Source organism: Macadamia integrifolia, unplaced genomic scaffold (assembly GCF_013358625.1).
Source record: "Macadamia integrifolia cultivar HAES 741 unplaced genomic scaffold, SCU_Mint_v3 scaffold2390, whole genome shotgun sequence".
NCBI lineage: Eukaryota > Viridiplantae > Streptophyta > Magnoliopsida > Proteales > Proteaceae > Macadamia > Macadamia integrifolia.
Window position 1 is genome coordinate 1 of NW_024868683.1, and position 13,954 is coordinate 13,954.

Below are 13,954 nucleotides of genomic sequence, written 5' to 3' on the forward strand. Positions count from 1 at the left end.
CTTTTCTTAACCCTATATATTAGCAAAAATACATGAATGATGATAGAGTTAAAAATCCCAAAATTATTTCCTCACCCTAAGCTGGACTCCATTGGCTTTGTCTGTAAAACCAAACACCTATTTTATATTTATATTTATATTTATATTATTATTATTATTATTATTATTATTATTATTATTGTTGTGAGAGGATATTGGAAACCCCAAGGGGTAGTGAAGTTTGTAAGAGACCTTCGCCAAAAAAAACATGTGGTTCTGAGTTCGACACATTTTACATCCTTGGGGCCACTCTCTCATTCATCATAATGACACATGTTCTTCTGTTTCCATAATTACACCTCCATGATACCAATAAGAGTGTCAAAAGGGGCATTTGTGAAAGAAAAAGAACACATGTTATCTCGAAATTGTACATGAAGAGTTATTACTCTCCACATATAGGGAGCTGATGAGCCTCAATTTCTTGCATTTGGTGGACATGTTAATGTCTATCTAGTGGAAGTTTTCAAACCAACCTAATTTCAGTAAAATAAATAAAGAGAGTTCCTCAAAAATGAGTGCAATTGATAATTTTACATAAATAATATGCCAAGATTAACATGTCAAATTTTTTTTTTTTTATTGGGATAACACAACCTTTGTTTTCAAGGGGTCATGAAAAGACACTCCTTATCGGCTGAAAACAGGGGTTGTGCCTAAGCATAGAGAATGCAAACTGTTAGAATTCCCACTCCTTTTATATATATATAAAAGAAAAGTTGAATATAAGATCGGCCAAATAATTAAGCTTAAAGCCAAAACTATGTAAGATCACTCACACCAGGGTGTTTAGTGCTTTTCATTGCTTTCAGTGAAAGTTGAATGATTCTCATTCAACCTTGGTATGACTCAATCCATAAGGTTGTGGGATCAGTATGGGCCCGCGGAACTAGTCAGCCAAAGGCCTAGATACCTGTCATTAGCCAAAGGAAAAAAAAAAAAAAAAAAATTGTAAGATCACCAGTTAACATGGTCCCATGTCTTGGTGATCTACGGAGACGCCAAGGAACTGATTTATTACCCTCTCTATCTGATGCTTTTCAGCCACAGCAGCGTCCGCAAGTGGGCCTTGAAGACACCAATGAGCAATCTCAATCAGGCAAAGCCATTCATGTTATCGAACACCTTCACCATGCCATGTTTTCCATACTACTTTACATGTCTATGGGCGAAAAATTAGACGAGAAGGTTATCCAAGAAACCATACATGCTGATAGATTATTCCTTTCCAAGATAAATAGATACAGATTACTACTCTTCATGCCAAACCTGGGGAAGATCATCTTTCGGAAGCTGTGGAAAGAACTTCTTGATCTGCAAAACTTTCGTGTTAATTTTCTCAACTCCTTGATAAGATCCAGGAAAGAACCAACGGAGAATCCTAAGAATGACGAGAAGGTAATCTCATATGTTGATACATTCCTCAAGCTTTGGCTCCCACATGAAGGGCGAAAACTCAATGAGGATGAGATAAGGATCCTTTGTGCTGAGTTTATTACTGCCGGCACCGATACAACAGCGACGGCGATGGAGTGGATCATGGCCAACTTGGTGAAGCATCAAGAAATCCAAGAAAAGCTATATTCGTAAATCAAGGGAGAGGTGGGAAGATCAAAGAGACTGATTTGAAGATGATGACACATCTAAAAGCAGTAGAAATGGAGGGTCTGAGGTTGCATCCTCCATTGCACTTTGGGCTACCTCATGCAGTCACAGAGGAGTTCTATGTAGATGGCTATGTTGTATCCAAGAATGCTCCAGTGCATTTCATGGTTGCAGAGATAGGAATGGACCCACAAGTCTGGGAGAATCCAATGGTATTCTGGCATGAGAGGTTTTTGAGGAATGGAGGGGAAGGATTTGATATAACTGGGAGTGGGGAGAAAAAATAATGTCGTTTGGTGCAAGGATTTGCCCTGGATTAAACCTTGCATTGCTTCATCTAGAGTATTTTGCAGCTAATCTGGTCAAAGAATTCAAATGGGTGGCTGTTGATGGAGAAGATGTTGACTTGTCAGAGAAGCAAGAGCTAACAGTAATGATGAAGACTCCATTACGTGCCACATCAATCCAAGGGTGAAAAATGAATTGATGTGATCATAATTATTATTTGCTGTGTACATATCCCTAAGGTAATAGGTGTAAGGGGAGGGAGTGCAATACAATTAACAATAGAGGGATCAACATGATCAGGGAGGAGAGAGAATGTGATCCTGGCATCGTCCACATCATTTTTCCTAATGTAATATGTAAGTTGTACTGAGTTTAAATTTGAGATTTTTTTTTAACAGATAAATAATATTATATTATAATATTATAAAAAAAATTACAGAAAAAGGCAGCCACTAAAAACCCCCTTTGGAGGGACCAACCAGACACAAAACAGCCGGGGGAGCCACCCCCAGCTGGAGAGGATCAGCAAAGAAACCGGGTTAGAACAAATAAAGAGTTCTCTTCTAACAATGATCTGAGACAATAATTTGACAATTTCTTACATAATTTCCAAATGTAATTACAAGCAACAAGGTTGCAACACCAGGCCATAGCAACAGCACTCACATTTCACAGCCATACTCGTCAGGTAACACCCACACAGGCATCCCAACGCATATAATCAATCATACATCAAGAATAAAAGCGAGATTCCAAGATTCACAAGATCATGAGCACATCAGTAGGACTCCAATTACATTAGTACATCTGAGGAAGTTAAAAGGGTTACAAGTGGTTTCTATAAAAACAATCCAAAACCTGCCCTATATGTGAGAGAGCACTTTTTACATGCTAAAAGAGAGAGATCAAAGTAGTCAGATACTACTACTACCTTAAATGTCTTCACAGAAACCTTAAAAAGGATTGCAGAGAGTACAGCACCTAGGTGGATAGGAATGAAGACATAGCTCGTCTAAAATCCAGAGATTTTAGGGCAGACTCTGGAAAATGTTTACTTTCAGGTACCCAGAGTCCACCTTTTTGAGGCATCAGCAGCTGTTGGCTTGAATTCATTGATTCCCCACTAGGTTTTGCATATGGAACTTCCTTCTTTTTCTTTACAAACTCAAAGAACTCTGCAACCTGGCGAGCATACCTACACAAACGTAGCGTGCCACATTCAGCAAAAGCATAGTCTGTAGTTAGACCCCAATTAAGACAATAGATGCACTACCATGGAATGAGAAACACTCAAATCACACAAACCCAAATCTGATAACATCAGTACGAAAGTGGAAGTGGCAAAAATTTAATTATTACATCAATCTGAATATCCAGATTGATGCTTCAATGAAAGTCTTAGTAGCAAATGGGATACTCAATGGGCATCCCCATCCAATTGAATTTGCAGCACATAAGGACAGATGCCAAATCAACAACTGTTTTGACAACCAAGTGAAATAGCCAGCTTAGGTCCTTTTCCTGAAAAAAATTCTATACCCCATCTTTGTCTTCCTAGGAGAACTAGCCAACTTAGGCCCCCATTCAAATCATCATCTTCTTGAAGATGGAAACCTTTTTGCAGGGGTATTTGAAGGGCAACAAGTCAGTTTCTCCCCACCCACCTTTTTTTTTCTTTTTTTTTCTTTTTTTGTGAAAACTGTCTTGGTTGACATTTCATTTACCTGGTATAGTGAATGCTGCAAGTGAAAGACAGTAAAAAGTCTTAAAGTGAATTGTTGAGATATTGGGAGTTATAGAGGTATAGTCCCACATTGGTTATTTGGGACCTTGAATGTATCTTGATATACCCTTGGGCTATCTCCACATTGACCTTAAGGTTTTGGGTTGGACCCCAAGGAAGTATTTTGTGGGCTTTTACACTTTATTTAACAGGTATCAATCTTGAGGAATCTAGTAGTGGTGGTGGTGGTGATGATGACAGGTTCCACTTTGTTTCTGTTAGTTCAAAATCTTCCTGGGTTTCAACTGATCTGGGGTTCTTCTGTGCTCGTCTTCGAGCTCATTGCACAGAACGAATTGATTGGAGGCCAAGCAGATGTAGAGGACAGTTATTTGTTTATTGTTAAAATGTAAAGACCCAAGGACCATATGCTTTCAACTGTGCTTGGAGAAGGTAGATGTCACATGAAGCCTAAACTTTTTTGCAGTACTATTGCTGCTCTACTTGAGAAAATGTTTGAACCATACTATTTCCGGCCAGTAATTTTTGGATTAGGAGAGGAAAAAAAAATCTGCACAAGTTATTCATTAATGAAAGCAGCAACTTCACGCAGAACACTAAGATAAATGAATTAATCAATACCCAGTTCAAAAGAACGGTTGAAAAGCAAGGTTTCAAAATCTCCCCCCCCCCCTCTTTCTGAGAGTTTTTCTAAGTTAGTCATTGATGTTCACAGGAATAATTTTACTACAGGGTAGATCACTGAGAGGCTGCGTGGCCCCAAAAGTGCATCAATGGAGGTGGAAAAAAAAATCATCTCCACAAGTTATTCATTTGTGAAAGCAGCAACTTCACGCAGAACACTAAGGTAAATAAATTGATCAATACCCAGTTCAAAAGAATGGTTGAAAAGCAAGGTTTCAAAATCTATTCCCCCGCCCCCCTTCTGAGAGGTTTTCTAGTCATTGATGGTCACAGGAATAATTTTACTTAAGAAATGACAAGAGTCAGAAACTGGAGTAACGGTCTAATTAAAAACAGGGTAGATCACTGAAAGGCTGCGTGGCCCCAAAAGTGCATCAACGGGGGTGGGGCAATCATTTCACCCAGCCCTGTGTCCGAGTGCAGCCTGGCAGGGATCTTTTACGCTTTAAGAAAATGGAGATATTTCAAAACCTAGAGATGCTAAAAATACAAAGAAAACAAGATGGAGAGGAAAAACAGGAAATTAATTGCACAATGAGATATGCCAACAAAGAAAAATATACTTTGGTGAATGGAAATCAGAAGAGTTTTTCCTTCTTTTCAATCAGGTATGCAGCTATCAAGCAATGAAATATATGAGAATAGATTGATGGATAGATAGGAAAGCCATCTTGAAAAAACAACAAATCAACTAATGTATCAGGCTGCAAAACAAATAATCAAGAAAATAAAAGGAATCTGTTAAAATCTTACTCTCTCTTGGCTTCAATGTCTTTGCTGAAATCAATGTTTGGTTCACAGTCCAGCACCAAAGCAGGGACCTGTCATAAGCAAAATAATGTTAAGGCATAAACTCAAAAAGAAGTTGGTGGTGAAGTTATTGAAAAAATATTGACAAGGACAACCTTTTGAATGCTTGAATGCATATGATCACCCTCCAAATAGAACACACGATCACTTATAACAGGATGTAAAGAGCTGTCCATGTGATGGGGTAGCTGACTAAAAGATAAGATGCCATGATTGCCACTTTGGAAGGGGAAAAGCCAGCTTTCATGCTTTTCATGTAGGTCACGCAGATAATCCAGACTGACCCCACCCTCTTCTGTTCTCTTGCGAAGCTGCATTCGCTTGTGGCATGTATCAGGGCTTGCTCTAAGATAGATGAATCCATCAGGGATAAGCCCAGGAAGACATGAAACAACTGGATCAAACCATGAATCATAAATGCTGATCTCCATCTCATTCATCCAGTTTGCTTCATGAACAGCACGTACAAATACCTAAATCATGCAATGACAAAGAAAAAGGCCTTAGCTTCCAAATCCCTAAAATAGAAATTATATTTTTCTCAAATAAGAGATGAAAAGTAAAATCAGAGGGAAGATGGAAAAATATAAAGTGCAATAAGAATATTTCAAGGTTTGACTAATCAGGATGAATGAAGAGTATAGCTTACCATCCTATCACTGAATACACTTCTTTCCATCAGCCTAAGGGGTTTTACTCCACCAGCAGATTCTCTTTCCTGCATGACCCTTGTCACAAACACATAATTCTGGAAGGTGTAAGCATACCTCTGTGGCTCAGCATAGAAAGCATCCAATATATTGAAGTGATCAGGACCAACATCCTGCCACTTGGATATAGGCTCTGGAACGATCTCGACAAGATCACGTAGCTCAAGTGTTTCGTTAGCTATCCTTTGAAGGAAAGTGGTCTTCCCAACACTAATATTTCCCTCAACACAGAAAGTGAGCCTTTTCTTCTGAGCAAGCTTCACATCAGAATTTGGGTTTTCTTCCTCTATTTCTTCATCCACACTTTCCTTAATATAACATGTTATGCTCTCTGCATGGCTTTTGTGAATGATTCCTACAGAACTCTGTAAAAACTCAACCATCTTCTGACTAGACTCCCCAAAAAACTGCAAAAAAGCAATGAATTAAAAGCCTCATTAAGGGAATAATTGGTTACAGGTTCTTGGGTTAATGGAGGCATAAAATGGACAAAAGAAGAGGGGATCCCCAAGCATAGACATGTAAATCCAAGATATAAGGATGTAATACAGAATTCATAAAATAACAAGATGTTGATGATCAAATATGTATTTAAACCAATTGTCCTCCCACAGAACGGTTCTCTGATTGTGCTGATCGGCATGCCCAATCATGAACAATTAGCCAATTATAATTATTTAGTGAGAACTCTCTAAAGAAGCATGACCAATCATGAATATCAACCAATCTAAAAGCACACAGTTCTGGTCTGTCCATAATGAATCATAAAACTCCCTTCTTGGGGCTAATAAAGGCATCTTCAAAAGTATTGTTACTTAATGTGCTAAAAGGTGTCTCTGTATCTTTGAGGTCATAAAAGAAGCATCATAACACAGTAATGAATTCACAGGAGAGAGAATTCACCACCAAATTCCTACTCCTCTTATACATAGGACATACAGTCAGCAAAATGAAACTTCCTCCCTCCCCCCAAATTAAACAGCTCCTCTAAGTCTAGTGGGAGCCGCCTGCCCCAAATTTTCCTCAAAGAAGAACAACCCACCAGTTCACTTCTTCCAGAACGCCTTTCATTTATTTTCCACATTTCTTGGACCTCATTTGTCCAATAAATAACAATCTTCAGACCAGTTCACTCAACCAAATGAATGTTTTCTGTGTATTCACAATGTTATTTAGTGAGATAGCAGAAACCCATAAAGGAAGGTTGGATTATTACCTTATCTCTGTACAGCTGCTTGAGTTCGGCGACTCCAGCTATACCCTTATCAACCAACTTTCTTAAATTCCGAGGCCCAACTCCAGGAATCGTTAAGAGGTCAGGGTTCCCAGGAAGAGCAGAATCAGAACTTGAACTACCCTTCTGCCTCCTCTGAAATCTTGAGGACCGAGACTCGCTATTATCCAAAGAAGATTCTTTTACTCCTTCATCAGAACCACCATCACCGCAAGACCCACCATTCGCAGAGCTCTTAGAACTCTCGGCGACCACCACAGGAAGTCCACCTTCAACCTTGGTGTGGAACCAAGCAGAACGAAAAGCCGAACGCCCTTCTTTAGAGACAGCCCAGGCTCTTGCTGGGGTTCCAGAATCGAGCGAGCAGCGGCAAATGCTGGCAGAGCTGCTTGAAGCAAAGCGAGCAGCGGCGGTGGCGGAGGCTGAAGTGGGCTTGTTGGGTAGAGAAGCAGCGGGGGAAATGATGCGGAGGTGAAAGGCAGAAGAACTGGGCATTGTGCGTTTCGACCGGAAAGAGAATGGATTGAAGAGAGAAGGAGAGAAAGAGTCGCTTTTGTTGCTGTAACTCTTCTTGCGCTTCCCCTTGTCAAGAACCCAAGGACAAGGGTTTGATGAAATGCAGAGTACAGGGAGTGAAGGGGTTCGACGGAAGAGCTTTTGCATCCCTAAGCATTTCAGAGTTCAGCTGCACAGCTTCATTCACACAGACCCGTCTCCCCTGTCTTCTGCTGCTGCTGCTGCTGCTGCTGACGCTTCTGCTACTGGATTGCCCTTTTGTATTCTTGCAGACATCTGAATTCGCGGGGTTGAAGAAAACAGAGAGCGGGAGTTGAGTTGAGACTTGAGACGGTACTTTAATTTTTCTTTTCTTTGCAGAAAGGGTTTGAAATTTGATGAATGGGGGGAGACTTTTGTGAGTGAAATGGTTTTAGGGTTAGGAACAACAATACCAAATTGCCACCGAGAGACAGGAGATTTAGGGTTTAATGGTTTTTTTTTCGGTGGAAAGGGTCCAGTGTTTATGGTTTATTTTTCAAGGTGGGGTTATGACAAGCTGTCAATTTGTGGGGCCCAACCCAACAATGCCGGGCTGGCAGGCCAAGTGTAACCACATAGAGGAACATTCCTCTATGTCCATAGGTTCAAGGACCGGCTTGGCTTGGTTTGGCTTGGCCTAACTTTGGAACTTGAATCTTGTAAATAACCTCTCTTCCAAACCAAAAATAAAAAGGGGTCTAAACAATGGCTTTGGGAATATTTTAGTTTGGAGTATACCAGGGGCTGCACAAGAGTAGGGGTGGGCACATCTAGATGGATTGTCAAGAGGTGATAGTGGATAATGCATGGAACTACTAAACAATTTGGAGAATATTATAATTTGAGACAAGTGTTCGTTGTCCGCGAGATGCAAGAGATGCACATTCTCAGGTAGAGCATTATGTGTTCTTTCTTGGACGGAAAACTTTGTTTCATTAGTTTGTTATGTGATGTTCTTTACTAATAAAATGTTTAACTTTGCTTTGTTTATTAAGTCTAGGCAAGAGATTTCTATTGCGTATAAATTGGCAATGAAGGCGAAGGTTGATGCGCTTTCAAATCCTGTAAGAATGGATGTAACATTCTTATTTTGTTAGTAATTTGAAGGGAGAGGGTTCCCTACGGCTCTACCTCACAACGTGGCCCTTGAGCAAGCATCGAGGTCACACAACGCATGCAAGAGCATCCATAGAGATGGAATTTTTTAAATTCAAAGAGACAGGGCAGTCATTTTATCTCCATTTGTGTATGAACATTGGCGTTTTGTTATTAGGCATGGTTCATTTTTCTTTGCATAAAAAAATGGGAAAACCTAATTTAATTGTGTTCTCTACCTAGCAGCCTGGCCCTTTTGCGAATGTGGGAGCCACAAAACCCATGTAAAAGCATCAATAGAGTTAGATTTTTTTGCATTTACTGGGTGAGGCGATCATTTCATCTCTCTTTATATCTGGCTATAGGCACTACATTGTCAAGCAGGTAGGAGTCTTTTCCTTAATTTAATTTTTCATTACATTGGAAAAAATGAGATAACTTTTGTGAGAATATCCAATAAATAAAAGAATTTTAATAAGAATGATACAAGTAAATCCTTATAATTCAAGACTTTTAAAACTTAACCTTCAAACACTTAAATCATAGGAAAGGTGATGGCAAAGGGTGACATATATAGGATCAGACCATCAAAATCATTTAAATGTTTCTAATTGGAATGATGTTATTCAAACGATATGATTAGTATTTTAAACCCTAAGTTTTCATTTAGCAATTTAACCATGGCAAATGGAATGGTACAATCATAAACTTTTTGAAATCATGATTGAATTGTATCCATCCAATTTAATTTCTTTTTAAAACTTTTAAGTGTTCTTGTCAGGATGGCCGAGTGATCTAAGGTGCAATTTATTAAAATTTTTCTTTTATCCTCCACCCCGAAGTAAGAGGTACAAGAGTTGCATTGCAAATTAAGATCATATGGAGACCCTTGAGGGGTTATCAAAGGGACTATTATACCACACTTATTACTAACTACTAACTTATTAAGTATTATATTTCAAGAAGGTGAGAGTAGGAGAGTTGAACCAACGACTTCCCCTATACTTAGGGTAAAGCTCAATTGCCTTAACTGTCTACCATTGAGTTAGAAGCTCATTCTCCTCTCTCTCTCTCTCTCTCTCTCTCCCCAACCCCCCCCCCCCTCCCAAAAAAAAACCTTACCATACCAACTTAAATTTGTCTAAAATTTTAACATGTAAGAAAACCCAAAAAGCTAAGCCAATCCTGTCTGAACTCTCAACATAAAAAAGTCAATGAACCCTCAAACGAAATGAGAGAAGGTTGTTGCTCCATTAGTCCATTGTTTCTCACTTTGAATTCTATACACTTGTTACTTGAGTTGACATAAAAAAAAATGCTGTTCATGGCTGGCCATTAATGGCTTACAACAACAACCAACATGTTAGAGCATAAACAAAAACATGATATAGAAGATTCCCTGGGCACTTTAGAAGGAGGGATTTAAAAAAACAAAAGAGTGTTTCGTATTTGGAAACATATATGAATAATTTATACAAGTACCATGGTTTTAAAAAATAGTAATGGGTTCCGTCGATGTCGATATTGATATTGATATTGATATTGATATCGATATCAAAATAGATCCATTGTTATCAAATTGAATTGGATGGTTTTGTCCTTAATTTGCATTAAAAACTATTTTTAAAAAAGATTTATCCCAATTTGGATTTTTTTTTTTTTTTTTGCTAACAATAAGCTTGACTAATCCCGCGGGCCCATACTGACCCCATAACTGTATGGAGCGGGTCATATCGGAGATGAAAGAAAACCATTCAACTTTCACGGAAAGCAATGAAGAGCACTAAACACCCCCTATTTAGAATCATTTCACTCACATAAGATTGAATAAATATCAAATATCGGGGCACAACTGATATTGATTCAATACCAATTTTTCAAAACCATGGACACAACCACTTGCAAATGATGTAGAAATAATTATTTTTCCAATCACCGAGGGGTCCTTTGAAAATGATAAATTAATCTACTCTACCCCGTGGGTAACCACTCCAACCCATATCACACCATCCCGTCCCTGGTCCCCACAACCCATTTATGGTTACCCGTAGGGAAGATGAACCTGATTCTAAGTGAGTCCGGTTCCCTCCCCCATATGTAACCACCCCACTCCATCTCACATTATCCATCAGGTGTAAATACCACTTTTGGAGCGTAGAAACCACAATCCATGGATGGTGTGCGAAGGGTTGAAAATAGACTTCGATAAAATTCAAAATATTGAGAGAAGACTTAACGCTAAAGAAAACTAGGGATTAGTTCTGCAGCTCAAAGACTTCCTTCAAGCCCTTTCTCCCATCTAGACCACGGAATTCTTTGAAGAACTCATCAAATAGATAGCTTCGATATAGAGGAGGATGATGGTCATCTATTAAATCATTAATTGGTCCAATCAAAGTATCCCCAGCTACTCCACAAAAGGTTGCAATTGATAAACGAGGAAGCTTGTGATTGGTAACAGCTGTGTTGTACACTTTTGCACCTTCCATTTGCTCATAACCTAATCAATTAAGTTAGTAAATTAGTAAAAAAGTCTTTTTTTTCTAAATTTATTTTGTTGTGTGGGGGGGGGTAACGATGGATACGGGTATTCAGATCTTCGGTGTTGGCTAGTCCCACGGGCTCATACTGACTCCACAATCACATGTATTGAGTCATATTATGGTTGAATGAGAATCAATTAACTTTCATCAAAAGCAACAAAAAGCACTAAACATCTCTGTGTGAGTAGTCCTAAGGATATAAGAGGAATCGAACTCAAAATCATACTCCACTGCCTCCTTAGGGTTTCGAAAGCATTTTAGTTAATGAGACCACTTTGATTAATTCTCATAGTGAAATACCTGAAGCTGATCTGCAACATTGATGATTAGTGCATTGAATTGGGGTTCAACTGCCATCCACTTGCCATCTTTCATGACGTGCAGGCCAACAACTCCTTGTGATTGTTGAAGCACAGTGATCAAATGTAAGTCAATGTGGATCTGTAGTCCCATGGTGAGCTCAGGATCTGGGCATGGAGGAGAGTAGTTTATTTGCTGTTTGAACCTAGTCTTCCCACCCAGTCTTCTTTGCAGATAATCCTCCTCTAGCCCAAGCCCTTGTGATATTAATCCCAAAAGCCTAGTTGCCAAGTCTCAGATTTCCTTGGCATATGTCCTTGCAACCTCACTAACACATTTAAGAACAAAGGATGAGCAGAAATATAATTAATTATCCATCCAAAACACACAAAATAAACAAGAGTAGATCCCTCTAAGAGGGAGGGGCTACGACACTGAAGTAACCCATGCTATATTCCCACAAAAAGCTTGGACGACTTTCAACAAAAAGGTATTTGTACCCGAAACTGACACAAGTGGGAGGTAGAGAATATTTCTAGGGACATAAGACAACTCTCTCTAAGGAACTTCACAAAGTAACCTCGTAATCAATCAAAAATAAGCCTCATAACATTGAGAGAAGGGGTGCCTCTTCACAAAGGGGGTTGCAATGACAAAACCCAACCAACATTTTACCAAAAAAATAGGTCTCCACAAAGTAGTAAGACCATATATGGGGGCTGACGCCTGCCCAATGCCACAAGGGGTGGAGAAAAAGTATTAAAGGGGTGTTTGGATAAACTCGTCAACATCTAGCCGCTAGGTCCGGTAGTCTTTGGTTCTTTTCCCTTTGATGTAAACTTGGCATGTAGGGGTTGTTGGGGATAGCATGTCTTGTATTCTATAGTTTGGGTTTGTGGGCTAATTCCGAAGGGCCATTTAAAGTTTGATTAAACTGAAACAATGGAAACTATAAATTACCACACAGGAAGGAATAGTTTTGAAGAAGAAGTTAAGACACATACCGATATTGGGAAGGCTTTTTAGGTGAGAGATGAATGAAGTCCTCTAGAGGATGGCCAACATGAAAGAGACTCTTCACTCCACAATGTGACTTTGCCATGGCCTTGGAACTTAAGGTAAGGAGATGAGACCCCCACCGGCACTGACTGATCTTTTGTATAGATTTTCATCCTCTCTTCACGAGGAAATTCAAAGAAGCTGGTAGCCGCCGACATCATTTGCTGGCATAACTCCTCTGGGACACCATGGTTGATGATCTGGAAGAAACCATATTCCTCACAAGCCTGTGATATTTTTTGTGGTAAGAAACTTGTAGGATCTCTCATGTCTATAATGAGAATGGAGATTAGTGGGGACAATTGTGATAGAAGAGGCCCACTGCCTTCTGGAAGGATGAACTGAGTAGAGAGGGAGAGAGGTTGTGAATCCATGGCTAATTGGAAAGAAGACCCCATTCTCTCTCTCTCTCTCTCTCTCTCTCTCTCTCTCTCTCTCTCTCTCTCTCTCTCTCTCTCTCTCTCTCTCTCTCTCTCTCTCTCTCTCTCTCTCTCTGTGTGTGTGTTGAGTTTTCTGCACATATATGGAATAGAAGCTACCAAGGTAGCTGGGATTAAGCTAAGCAACCAAGGTAGTTCGGATTAAGCTTTGTTAATTATTTATACATACATTACTAAGCTTGAAATATAAAGTATAAAAATATTAGCTTATAAGTAAGATATCAATCAAAAGTAGTTGGGATTAAGCTTCGTTAACTATTTATGCTGCGTTTGGTAACGTTTCGTGTCAAAAATAAAAATTTCAGTTTCTGTGTCAAAATGCCATTTTTTTTTTTGGATCGAAATTGGAACAATTGAAATACCTTTTGTCGTTCCGTCAATTCTCGTTGCTACCATTTTTTTTTCTAAAAAAAAAAAAAAATGAAACACACCATAAATGCACCAAATGCTTTATTCCGTTTTTTTAGAACGTTACCAAACGCAATCTTAGTAACATTTGGCTAATATATATATAGATGTATGATATGAACATGGATAAAGAGAAAGAAAAACTAAAGAAAGGGAGGAACTAATATAGGACATAGGGGACAGAAAATAGGAAAAAGCAAGAACACAAGATTTCTTGGATCACTTTAGCATAATTGGGGGGGAGCCGGCCTCTATCTCTAAAGAGAAAATGAGATTTAATTTACTTCCCGTTCTATTGTGATACTCATATTTAAAGATAGAATACACAATTAAGTAACTACTTAGGCTCTGTTTGGTATCGTTCTAAAAAAACATTTTTGGAGTTTTTTCATTCTATTGAAACGAAAAAAAGGAAAAAAGTGTTTGGTGCACTTATGGTCTGTTTCTGTTTTTTTTTT

The 13,954-nt window shown here is 38.9% G+C and overlaps 1 protein-coding gene and 2 pseudogenes across 1 annotated transcript; 1 reads left to right on the forward strand and 2 right to left on the reverse strand.

Annotated features, from left to right (window-relative positions):
• Positions 1-1,006: 1,006 nt before the first annotated feature.
• LOC122066434 lies at positions 1,007-2,119 on the forward strand (annotated as a pseudogene).
• Positions 2,120-2,507: 388 nt separating this feature from the next.
• On the reverse strand, positions 2,508-8,107 carry LOC122066435. The gene is made up of 5 exons (XM_042630236.1): positions 7,097-8,107; positions 5,820-6,287; positions 5,266-5,643; positions 5,114-5,181; positions 2,508-3,127 (listed from the first exon to the last, which is right to left on the reverse strand). Exons 1-5 carry the CDS (start codon positions 7,775-7,777, stop codon positions 2,914-2,916), a joined length of 1,809 nt encoding a protein of 602 aa, XP_042486170.1. The 5' UTR covers positions 7,778-8,107; the 3' UTR covers positions 2,508-2,913.
• A 2,894-nt stretch (positions 8,108-11,001) lies between these two features.
• LOC122066429 lies at positions 11,002-13,022 on the reverse strand (annotated as a pseudogene).
• Between the last annotated feature and the right edge of the window lie 932 nt (positions 13,023-13,954).

What these genes read in the sequence shown, in the direction of transcription:
- LOC122066435 (XM_042630236.1), bottom strand. Translation starts at nt 7,777, where the DNA reads ATGCAAAAGCTCTTCCGTCGAACCCCTTCACTCCCTGTACTCTGCATT. An exon ending in GTGTATTCAGTGATAGGATG is followed by an intron (nt 5,644 to 5,819) that starts GTAAGCTATACT and finishes TGCATGATTTAG; the next exon opens with GTATTTGTACGTGCTGTTCA. An exon ending in TGCATTCAAGCATTCAAAAG is followed by an intron (nt 5,182 to 5,265) that starts GTTGTCCTTGTC and finishes TGCTTATGACAG; the next exon opens with GTCCCTGCTTTGGTGCTGGA.